Source organism: Mobula birostris, chromosome 32 (genome assembly GCF_030028105.1).
Source record: "Mobula birostris isolate sMobBir1 chromosome 32, sMobBir1.hap1, whole genome shotgun sequence".
Lineage (NCBI taxonomy): Eukaryota > Metazoa > Chordata > Chondrichthyes > Myliobatiformes > Myliobatidae > Mobula > Mobula birostris.
Window position 1 is genome coordinate 30,038,752 of NC_092401.1, and position 12,463 is coordinate 30,051,214.

Here is a 12,463-nt window from a genome sequence, read left to right on the forward strand (position 1 = left end):
TGGAGTTCAGGAGAATGAGGGGGGATCTCATAGAAACATTTCAAATGTTAAAAGACCTGAACAGATCAGATATGACAAAGTTATTTCCCATGGTAGGGGATTCTAGGACAAGAGGGCACGACTTCAGGGTTAAAGGACGTCCTTTTAGAACAGAGATGTGCAGAAATTACTTTAGTCAGAGGGTGGTAAATCTGTGGAATTTGTTGCCATGAGCGGCTGTGGAGGCCAAATCACTGGGTGTATTTAAGGCAGGGGTAGGTAGGTTCTTGATTAGCCAGGGCATCATAGGGTATGGGATGAAAGCAGGGGAGTAGGAATGACTGGAAGACTTGGGCCAGCCCATGATTGAATGGTGGAGTAGACTCAATGGGCCGTATGGCCTATTTCTGCTCCTATATCTTATGGTCTTATGGTCTTACTTCAAGATCAATCTAATCCTTCCCTTTTTTTTACAAAGCTACAAAAAATTATTTACACAAAAATACACAAAATACAAACATCAAATATATACAAGACAGTAAACAAGTCCAAATTAAAATATGATTATTACTGTCTATAAAACAATCAATTTCCTGGGGTGCCCACTGTTCCCAGAAATCCCCCCTGTACCCATCGTGACCGCATACTCCCTCTCCAATGAGCGAATGTATCCCCAGAAGGGGCAAGCAGTCGGCCCTGGCGCAACCCTCAGCTGTTCACCATCTCCCTTCCCCTCCTTCACTCCCACATAGCCTTCTATCTTACTTTCATCCATGTGCCTATCTAAGAGTCTCTTAAATGTCCCTAATGTGTCAGCCTCTACCACCACCCCTGGCAGGGCGATCGATGCACTCACGACTCTGTTTATCACTGTCAGTAAACCCTCCCTACCCATCATGCAGCCACAGGCTGGTGAGTGTGGGAAGTTGTACTGGACAGAATATTAGGTGTGTTTGTAGTTGGGATCAAATTTTCTGCCCAGGTATTTGAGGACGGTTACCAGGATGATGGCACAAATGGGCCCAATGAAACTCCATATTAGTCCTTTCTTGACCGACAGCCAACAGCTGAAACAGAAGACAGAGAAATGATTGGAGAGTTGTCATTAACACAAGAACACAAGAACCTTCAAGCCTGTCCTGTTAATATATATGGCCATGGCTATCTGTCCCACCTCATCTTCTGTGTCAGCCCTCGGTCCCTCCATGGCCCTCTGTATCATACATTCTCATGTCCCACATTCCCTGCTCTGACACCTTTCTACCCAGACAATATGAAGATTGGTGGTGTCTGCAGATAATGTAGAAGACTGGCAATGGTTACAGCAGGATATATACTGTATATCAGTTGTAGATTTGTAGATTAAGAAATGGCAGATGGAGGTTAACCCAGCCAAATGTGACGTGTTTCTTTTTGGGAGATCAAACGTAAAGTGACATTATATAGTTAATGGCAAAACCCTTAAGAGTGTTGATATATAGAGGGGTCTAGGCGTCAAAGTTCATAGCTCTCTGAATGTGGCTGCACAAGTCAATATGGAGCTGAGGAAGGCCTATGACATTCTTGTCTTTATTAGTGAAGGAATTGAGTCCAAGAGTCAAGAAGTTCTGTTGCAGCTTTATAAAACTCTGGTTAGGCCACATCTGGAGTATTACATTGATGTTGAGACTTTGGAGATGGTGCAGAAGAGGTTCACCAGGATTAGAGGGCACGTACTATGAGGAGAATTTGGACAAACTTGGATTGCTTTCTCTGGGGTTGTGGAGGTTGAGGAAGTCTATAAGATTGTGAGAGGGTTCGAGTAGATAGCTGGTATCTTTTTCCCAGGGATGAAATGCCTAATACCAGAGGGAGTGCAATTAAAGGTGAAAGGGTGTAGGTGGGCTAAGTTCTTTTATACACATTGAAAGTGGTGAGTGTTTTGAATGTGCTGCCGTGTGGTGGTGGAGGTAGATACGATAACCACAAGCAAGAAGCTCTTAGATAGGCACATGAATGAGCAGGGAATGGAAGGATAAAGGCATTGGTTTAGTTGAGCATTTGATTACTAAGTTAGTTTGGCACAACATTGTATACCAAAGGGCCGATTCCTGTGCTGTACTGTTCTGCTTTCTGTGTTCTACCCTACAGACTTGGCTGTGTCTAATTTTCTTTCTGCTGTCTAAAGATTTCCGTGTTTGTGCCACCGTACAGCTGATTGTTAATAATCTCCATCTCTCTCATTACATTCACAAACAATCAATGTTATGTATCACAGGAAACCCCCAGTGGTCACAAGCCTCTGGCCACAAAGACATCATCAACACCAGCCTTTTATTCCTGACTTTGCACTAATTCCCTTTGCCTCTCCCTTGGATCTTGTGGACTTTATGACCTCATTGAAGGCCTCACTAAAATCTACATGGACCACTTCAACCCCTCCCCCTCCCCACCACTGGCCCTCTTCATTACCAATTCTAGGTTGGTCAGACACAACCCGTCCCTGAGCCCATGTTGATTGTCTTTGATGACCTCCCCAAATGAAGGTTTAGGCTGAATTCCAATAATGAGACCATCAAAGTTGACTGGACTTCATCATCCAGTTCTTGGGCATCCCTCCTGTAGCCACAGAAGACTGAGATCTGACGTTGGAGCCTCTGGACTAATTTCACTTTGCTGAGGGGAACTGTTGATGCTAAGTTCCTCACTGGCTCTGGGAGTTTCCTGTTTCTGCCCCTCCCAGGATATGGTTTCAGTGAAAGTGTGAGGAGAAACCGAACACGCTGGGAGCAGATGAGGATCTGCCCTGGGTGACTTTGTTAGTTACTTACTACAGGGATGATCCATAACCAGCCGGGTAGGTTGCCGCGGAAACAATGACAATCACAGCAGGTACTCCGTATGCAAATGGGTACATGAAGCACCTAAGCACCTTGTGGACACCGGCATTGCTGATCTTCTGGAGGTTCCTGACTATGAGGTGGAGGTGAATGCCCTCTACACACATCCACGCGCAGGCTACGAGGAACAGGTAGTGCAGACACCCTGCCACCAATGCACACACAACCTGAAGGACATAGCAGTTTAAGGTTAGCATGTTCTCTGGAACATTCCCCCCTGGATCCTCACATCACTTTTCTCACCCTCACCTTCATCCCAGGTGGGCTGCCAGGGATGAGGACAGAGTCAAGTCCCAGAAAGAGGGAACCACTGGGCCAGTCAGAGGCCCTGGTTCCAGACCACCGCCTGTTTCCAGCTACTGGGCCAATCAGAGGGCCTGGTGGCAACCACCAAACCAATCAGGGGCCAGCTTATAACTTGAAAAGATGCTGATTGGTTGGGGGCACTGACCAACAGTTAAGGCCTCTTCCATTCTGCTCTCAGCTGTGGTTCCCATGGAACGGAACAGCCTGGGTCTTCTCAGCACTTTCCACCCTTCACCGTGGCCCAAACGGCAGCTGGTATTCTCTGTTCTAACCAAGGAAGAGCTGTGGCCAACTTGTGCACAACCTCCCACAAATGGCCAACTGCATCCAGAGATGTTGATTAGGGGGTAAATTTTGGGCTGAGGGTACTGAGCATAATTTGTGTTGGTGTAACACACTGGTAAAAATACAAGACTCTCATCCATAGCCAACCCACACAATTGATTCATCCTGTCCATCTCACTGGCTTTGAGGTCTTGATGCCCCTTCATTCATTCTTCCTTCATCAGGAGAGGGCTTTGTCTTTCACTAGGACCTCAGAGATCAAGCCATCTCCTACCAATCGGGGGTGATGCCTTGGCCCCTTACTGTAGCCTGGAACTATTTGTTGGTCAGTAATTGGTCACTGTGATACAGACCATCTTGCCTAAGCAGCAGAGGTTTAGAGCATCGGAAGTGTCTCAGCCGGTAGAAAGGCAGCCCAGGTACAATGGGACTTGAGCCCACAAACTTGAGGCAAGAGTGTGCTGTGGTTAAAGTGATGGTAGGAACTGGTTTGAAAAGCAGGAACTGGCCTTCATAGAGGATGGATAAGAAAATGCACAGGGAAATGGGCAGTTTGGAAGCCATGTGTTTGAAGGCACTAAGAGGCTTAATGGGCATATTTGAGGGAAGCTAATAAAGAAGGTTTGGGTAAATTGATGGACTTAACCAGAGCATTTGGGTGGATGAGTTGAGGGAAGGACTGGTGCCATCTCACCTTGCTGTTGGTCCTTTCTATCCCAAGCAGAAAGAGCAGTTCTCCCAGGAACATGCTGACACACAGGTTGATGTGGATGGTGATGTTGAAATTCTTTGTCTGGACGCAGAACAGGAATGTGGAGATGGCGAGGGCCAGGCACATGAGAGATGTGGTCAGTCCGACTAGAGTTATCCAGCTGAGGGACTTATCATTGTCTTCCCACACCTGTCACACAGGAACGAACCAAAGGGTCATTGAAACACAATTCCTCCGTCATTCCCAGCACTACTGAGAGAGCCCAGTGACTCCCCCTCCCTTCCTGCACATCATCTTCTCTCCCGGTACATTCACCTCCACACACTCCCCAGGTTACACCGGATCAATAACATAGGGATGGAATATTGGAAAATAGTTAATTTAATTGGGAGAAGGGAACTTATGATGTGATTAGGCAGGAACTTGGGGACGTAAATTTGGAATGGATGTTCTTAGGGAAATGCACAATTGGAGATGGTTTAGGGAGCACTTGCATGGGGTTCTGGATAGGTTTGTCCCATTGAGGCAGAGAAATGATGGTAGGGTGAAGGAACTGTGGTTGACAAGAGATATGGAATATCTAGTCATATCTACATGTTTAGAAACATAGAAACAGAAAACTGACAGCAAAATACAGGCCCTTCGGTCCATAAAGTTGTGCTGAACATGTCCTTACCTGAGAAATTACCTAGGGTTACCCATAGCCCTCTATTTTTCTGAGCTCCATATACCTGTTCAGGAGTCTATTAAAAGACCCTATCATATTCGCCTCCTCCACTGTCGCCGGCAGCCTATTCCACGCATTCACCACTTTCTAGGTAAAAAACTTACCCCTGACATCTCCTCTGTACCTAAAGAATAGGAGATGACTCAAGTAAGGTAGGACTGATCATGGATAAAGGACCATAAGTTAAAGGAGCAGAATTAGGCCATTTGGCCCATCAAGTCTGTTCTGAGTATTGGCCCAACTCCGACCCTGAGGCGCAGGAAGGCAAGCATTTCTTGCCCATCCACAGTTATCCCATGAAAAGGTGGGGGTGAGAAATTGTTCCAAACCCTTGCAGCCCTTCCGGGGAAAGTACTGTCAGTGGGAAGGGAGTTTGGCGGTCTAGACCCAGTGACAGTGGGGGACTTGCTGTTGTTACCCACTCAGGAAGGTGTGTCAGCTGGGGAATCTGCACGGGATATGTGAATGGGAAGATCAGAGGCATGGAAAGGATGGTGGGAGCAGTTGGGGGAGGGACTGGACCCCATGTTCCATTGCATTTTAACCCCTGCACCTTCAGATCTGTGGTTCCACACAGGGCATGAACAAACCTGGCTCTTCCTCATTCAGGAGGCGGACTGTGTTGGTGACCCCTCCCTCGGCGGAGTGGGGGTTGCTGGAGAAGCAGCAGAGGAAATGTGAACTAAAGGGGGATGTCTTAGGGAGACTTGGCGGGTTGGGTAGCAGCTTTGGAGGGTGAAACAGTTTCTTCATCAAGGCTAAGGCCTGAGTGCTGGCTGATGATAGGCTGAAAGACTTGTTTTTGTGCTGTCTGACCATGACTCTGAGGGATAATGTCACCACAGCTGTTGCCTGATCTGCCACATGTTGATCCACTGCACTTTATGTTGTTATTCCAGATTCCCAGGAACCAGGGAATGGGGACAAACAGGGTTAAGGTGGGATCACACTCTGCTTGTCATCTTCCTCCTTTTGTGGAAGGAGTGTGGGACTCAGTGAATGAGGCAGCTGAGACCAAGCAACTACAGCTCTGGATTGGTACACCACTCCAACATCCAGTCAGCCTAACTCAGGAGTGGGAAAGTTATTGGCAGGGGTTCTAGGGGACCGGACGTCTGAGTAGTTAGATAATCATGGACCGATTAGGGATAGTCAGCATGTGTTAGTGCATGGTTGGTCATGTCTAACCAATCTTATAGAATTTTTCGAGGCAGTTATGAGGAAAATGGATGAAAGAAAGGCAATGGATGTTGTTTACATGGACTTTAGCAAGGCATTTAACAAGGTCCCACATGGGAGGTTGGCCAAGGTGGTTCAGTCGCTCGGCATTCAAGATGAGGTAGTAAATTGGATCAGATATTGGCTTTGTGGGAGAAGCCAAAGGGTGGTTCTCTGACTGGAAGCCTGTGACTAGTGGTGTACTACTGCAGGGATCGGTGCTGGGTTTGTCATCTATATCAAAGATCTGGATGATAATGTGGTTAAATGGATCAGTAATTTTGAGAATTACTCCAAGATTTGGGGTGTAGTGGACAGTGAAAAATTCTATCATGGCCTGCAGCAGGATCTGGACCAGCTGGAAAAATGGGCTGAAAAATGGCAGATGGAATTTAATGCACACAAGTGTGAGGTTTTGCACTTTGGGGGAGAGGGCATTGAGGAGTGCGGCAGAACAAAGGGATCTAGGAATAATTTATTGAAAATGGCGTCACAGGTTGATAAGGCCGTAAAGAAAGCTTAGCACATTGGCCTTTGTTAATCAATGTATTGAGTGCAGGAGATGGGATGTTATGTGGAAATTGTTTAAGACATTGGTGAGGCCTAATTTGGAGTATTCTGTTCAATTTTGGTTGCCAGCCTACAGAAAATATGTAAATAAGGTTGAAAGAGTACAGAAAAAATTTACAAGGATGTTGCTGGGTCTGGAGGACCTGAGTTGTATGGATAGATTGAATAGGTTAGAATATATAAAATTATGAGGTGTATATATAGGGTAAGTGCAAGCAGGCTTTTCCCACAGAGGTGGGTAGGACTACAACAAAAGGTCATGGGTTAAGGTGAAAGGTGAAATGTTTAAAGGGAACAGGAGGGGAAACTTCTTCACTCAGAGGGTTGTGAGAGTGTGGAATGAACTGCCAGCACAAGTTGTGCATGCGAGCTTGATTTCAAAATTTTAGAAAAGTTTGGATAGGTACATGGATGGTAGGGGTATGGAGGGCGATGGTCCCAGTACTGGTTGATAGGAGAAGGCTGGCTTGACTAGATTAGATGGGCTGAAGGGCCTGTTTCTGTGCTGTACTTTTCTATGACAATGACAAGGATTCCTGCCTCATACAGCACAAAGCATAGAACAGAAGAGCACAGGAACAGGCCCTGTCTGTGCTGCCCAGGATGCCAGACTAACTAATTGTGTCTGCCAGACCCCACCATTCCCTACCCATTCACATGTTGGTCTAAAGTTCTGAAAAGCTGCTTCTGCGACTTGGAGTATAACTATGCCTGTCTGGGAAAGCATGAGCGGACATGATCCCTGCGAACACTTGGATCCTGAGCAAGAGTCAGGAGTCCAGGAATGAAACCAGGTCACCACCTGCTACAGATTAATCAGAACAAAAATGAAAATTGTTCCTGCAATTGAGAGCATTGTTGAAACATTGAATTTATTTGATTACTGGCAGCAATGTTAATGGTAAGAAACAATCAGTAGATAAATCTAGGTCCCTTCCGGATGAGTGGGATTATGCTGTCAGTTTTGATAACCTAGCCACTGTAGTATACAGCAGTAAGTTTGCCATGATTGTACCTGGCTGGTTGAGACGAGAATAGCAAAGCTGGAGAAATGGTGGCAGCCACAGGTAGTGTGTGTGTCGTTGGACTGAAAGACTTTACACCCTTCGGGTGACCAGTGACTAGCATGTCCGGAATGGTTCCAGTAAACGCAAAATATCCATCCATCCATCACCGGATCCTGCACAGGACACACATCCACAGCATCAAAGTTTGAGTTAATGTCACCTTCAACACCATGAAACTTCACAACGTCCTTCCCGAGGGTCTGGCCAAATGGAAGTGGACACTCAGCAGGTACACGAGGATGGGCTTAGGGAAGAAGCTAAAGCAGGCAAGGCTTGGGGAGGTGATCCCAGAATTTGGGGAGGAGTGAGCTGGAGACATGGATAGTAGCAGTGAGGAGGGGAAGCGGGTGAAGTAAAAGTGACCCTGATTACCAGACCGCAGAGTCCCTAAAGAAGGGTGGAGCAATTGAGAGGAAGGCAAAAATAATTAAACCTGACCCGAGGGTCAGTGTGTGGATTAGTGTGTGGATTAGTGTATGGGTCGGTGGGTTAAGGTCAGTGCGTGGACAGGCATACTGGCCGGCCTGTGCTGGGTCAGCGTACAGGTCAGTGTGTGGAGCAGTGTACGGGTCAGAGTACTGTGCAAATGGGACAGTGCAAGTTCAGACTTGGGAATTTACACAAAATGATGGTGGGAATAAATAGTCAACATTTTGACCGAGACCATTCATCAGGACTGAAAGAGAAGGGGGAAGATGCCAGAATAAGGAGGTGGGGGGGGGGGAGAGGAGGAGTATAAACTGGCAGCTGATAGGTAAGACTAGGTACCAGGAAGTGGCTGGATGGCTATGAAGTGATTGAGAAGCTGGGAGAAGTAAGGGACTGAAGAAGATGGAATCTGATAGGAGAGGACTTGGGAACTGATGTGTGAATGACCTGAAACATCTGGAGTGTAATCTTGTGACAGTCCCCAGAGTTTGTGGTACCATCCCATCCCCTCGCACCACCTATCCACCTCTCAAGTGTCCAGAGTAGAACCCTGTGATGATCTAGAGTCTGTCATTCCGTCCTGCCTCCTTGCACCACCTACCCACCTCAGCGTGAGTAATACCCTGGACCAGTTACCACAGCCTGTGGTACCATCCTTTCCTCTGGCACTCACCTCTGTGTGCCTCAGGGTGATGTTGACGCTCTCGGTGAAGTGCTGGTTCCTCTGGTTTCCGATAACAGCTGAGACCACCCCTGACCGCATCTGGAAGGGTCTCGATCTCCCCTCCTTGATAAATTCCCCTGACTGCAGAGACTTCAGCTCCTTGTAGGAGAGGAAGACAATAATGGCTGCTCCTGTGTGAGAGAGGGGCAGAAGGCACAGAGTTGGTCAGTCAGCATTTGAGAGCAGAACCGTCATCAACCAGCCAGCCCCAGGTCAGTGGGTCAGTGGTTTGTCTTCTCGGAGACCACTGATCTCCCGGTGACGGCCAGTTTTCACAAGGAAAGGTGCCACTCACTGACACAGTAACGAAAGCAAGTGCAATGTTTGCATCATTGTTCTCTGTAAACTGTGCAGGTGGGCGGCTGCACCATAACTGAAATGCTCCCGTGCACATAGCCTTTGTTGCCGCGCAGCTGGATTTGGATGCAGCAAGAAAAAGTATACGAAACTTGAAAGATTTTCTTTGTTGTACTGTATTTCAGTACACCCATCAATTAATAAACAAAATCAAAAGAATGTGATTTTTCAATTTTCATTCTAAATATTCATAGTATTATTACAAATTAAAGGTTAGAGGGAGAAGGCAGGAGAATGGTGTTGGAAGGGATAATAAATCAGTCATGATGGAATGATGGAGCAGATTTGATGGGCCAAATGGCCTAATTCTGCTCCTATATCTTATGGTCTTATGGCCTTAAAACCATTTCTGGGGGTTGATAAGTAGTGGAAACTGCCTCTGTGGATCCTGAATTCAAAAAGGGGTTGGAGGGATTTCTTCTCCTGACGGGTCATGATTATTCAGCATCTCTTCCCTAGAGAGCGCGAGGGAATTTAGAGATAGTCAGCGTCTAGTCCACTGTGGAGAGAGGGAGTTCTGGGCCATAGGAAGGGAGGTGCATCAGATCTGCTGACATGCACCAACTGCTGTACCGTGTCGGCACAGTGACATAAAGGTTAGCCAATTGCTTTTCAGTGCTAGTGATCACTGATTGGGGTCCAATTCCAGCCACTGTCTATAAGGAGTTCATATCTTCTCTCCATGACCATGTGGGTTTCCTTCAGGTGCGCTGGTTTCCTCCCATATCCCAGACGTATGGGTTAAGTTGTGGACAGGTTATATTGTTGCTGGAATCAAGTAGACACTTGTGTGCTGCCCCTGCCACATCCTCGTACTCTATCAGCTGTTGACACAAACGATGCATTTCGCTCTGTGTTTTGAGGTACATACAAGAAATAAAGCTAGTCTTTATCTCTTTTATATCTTTATCAAAGGGCCGAGCAGCTGTTCCTGCTCATCCTTACGTTCAAGCAATGAGCTGACAATTTACCTGCTTTTTTATCGCCAACCACACTTGTTGCATAAACATCCAGCACATTTCCCTTTGCCAGGAGTGTTATTCTCTCGGGCGCCTTCGATTGAGAGCGTTGGTCACTCACCTGAACTATGCGCACGTCAAGACCTAGGGTCCAAGAGAAACGAGTCATTCACTAGTGGGAAATGTGATGAGCTTCCTCTGTCTATAACTGTTGCAATCCAACCTAATGCCTCACTGTTGTGCTATACCACCATCTTCACCCTCCCGGATTTACATCCAGCGGCTACTTTGTTAGGTACCTCCTGTGGCCAATAAAGTGGCCACTGAATGTACGTTTGTGGTCACCTGCTGGTGTGGCCCATCCTCTTCAAGGTTCAATGTGTTCAATATGCATTCAGAGATGTTCTTCTGCACACCACTGTTGTAATGTGTGGTTATTTGAGTTCCTGTCACCTTCCTGACAGATTGAACCAGTCTGGCCATTCTACACTGACCTCTCTCTTTAACAATCCATTTTGCTCTCAGAACTGCCACTTACTGGATTTTTTTTTGCACCATTAGCTGTGAAGTTTAGAGACTGTTATGGGTGAAACTTTCCAGGGATCAGCAGTTTCTGAGGTACTCAAACCACTCAGACTGGCACTAACAATCATTCCAAGGTCAGAGTCGCTTGGATGATATTTCTTCCCCATTCTGATGTTTTGTCTGAACAACAACTGAACTGTTTGACCATGCCTGCATGCTTTTATGTATTGAGTTATTGCCATGTGATTGGCTGATTAGATATTTCCATTAATGAGAAGGCATACAGGTGTATCTAATAAAGTGGCCACTCGGTGTATATTCCAAAAAAAGTTTTGGAATAAGAGGTCAGTGATTAGCTGAGGGGAATTTAGCAAATTGGATCCAACATTGATGATGACAGCAAGAGACTTTGTTAACCTTGGGACAGCTCACGATGATGAGAGACTTGATCAGGGTGTACATAGAACATAGAAGAGTACAGCACAGGAAGAGATCTTCAAGCCCATAACCTTGTGCTGAACTGATTATTCTAGCATGTATGGGGTGTCCAGGAATGGGTAGCACTGCTGGTGAAGGGGCTTGTTATATCCATTCTGGGGCAGCTCACTCACTTGTGCTCAGTGGGGACCGAAGCCACTTACCTGTGGCTCCAAGTAGCTGTTTGGATGCAACAGTGGCCACACTCCTGACACAGCACTTCATCCGACAGGTTAAACCAGGTGAGGGTAGCTGACGGTCTCACATGCCGGTGAGATAGGAACATGCCTATCCCAGTATGTGGGGCCAGCTCCAGCGCTCCGGGCGGATAAGATCTACAGTGAGATCTGATGGCCTGGAAGCCAGTACTGCAACACTCTGTGCAGGGCAAAAGGCACAAAAGATGTCATGGTCACCAGTTGCAACCAGGGAAGAGCACAGTTTGTGACCCTTGTTCGTACCACTGGATCTGAAGTTCAGAAAGTGGAACTGCCCAGTGCATCAGCTTCTCCACTTTAAAAACTCTCCTGCACAGGTTTTCTGTCATTATCGGACATGACGGCAACCACCAATTAAACTATTAATTAAACTAATCCCTTCTGCCTGCACATGATCCATATCCCTCCGCTCTCTATGCGTTGACGTGCCTATCTCAGAGCCTCTTAAATGTTCTGTACAAACTTTTGTAAGCATAGGACAATTTGCAGATGCTGGAAATCCAGAACAACTGGAGGAACTCAGCAGGTCAGGCAGCATCCACGGAAGAGATAAACAGTTGACATTTTGGGTTCAGATCCTTGAGATTGTTTGCTCTGTTACTTTGACCAGATGAGATATGAAACAGTAGAAATGTTTAGGACGATGTGAGCCCATGTACCACCCTATAACCAGCTGTGTCAGTGTTCAGGGAGCAGACTGTACCCAGGTGCGCAGTAATAATAGGTCTGAGATCTTCAGAAGGTGAGGTCAGTGCAGCAACTAATGCAAAACTCTCCATGGCATCCAGGAAGACGGAGGTTGGCTCCACTCCAGAATCATCGGCAATGAATTTATTTCCAAATGACGTGACGTCCTGTGTGTGAGAGAGATTTAATGATTAGGTCAAGATTCCTTCCCCCTTCACAGCTTCATGATCTTGAAGCCCCATGAGTGGTTCAGAGATCCCCTGGGATTTGTCCTTTGGCCTTATGTCCTCTGGTTTGATGCTTAAACTGCATTAGGTATCCTGCTTCCATACTGCCAATGTCTA

At 46.6% G+C, this 12,463-nt stretch overlaps 1 protein-coding gene across 1 annotated transcript in view; it reads right to left on the reverse strand.

Moving 5' to 3' along the window:
* The window catches only part of LOC140191088 (uncharacterized), a 100,109-nt gene that overhangs the window by 50,349 nt on the left and 37,297 nt on the right, over positions 1-12,463 (reverse strand). The window contains exons 8-14 of the mRNA XM_072248163.1: positions 12,136-12,286; positions 10,225-10,356; positions 8,846-9,027; positions 7,692-7,856; positions 4,144-4,350; positions 2,790-3,025; positions 980-1,046 (exon numbers count right to left, since the gene is read on the reverse strand). Of these exons, the coding sequence (XP_072104264.1) occupies positions 980-1,046; positions 2,790-3,025; positions 4,144-4,350; positions 7,692-7,856; positions 8,846-9,027; positions 10,225-10,356; positions 12,136-12,286 (1,140 nt within the window). The remainder of the gene's footprint in view (positions 1-979; positions 1,047-2,789; positions 3,026-4,143; positions 4,351-7,691; positions 7,857-8,845; positions 9,028-10,224; positions 10,357-12,135; positions 12,287-12,463) is intronic.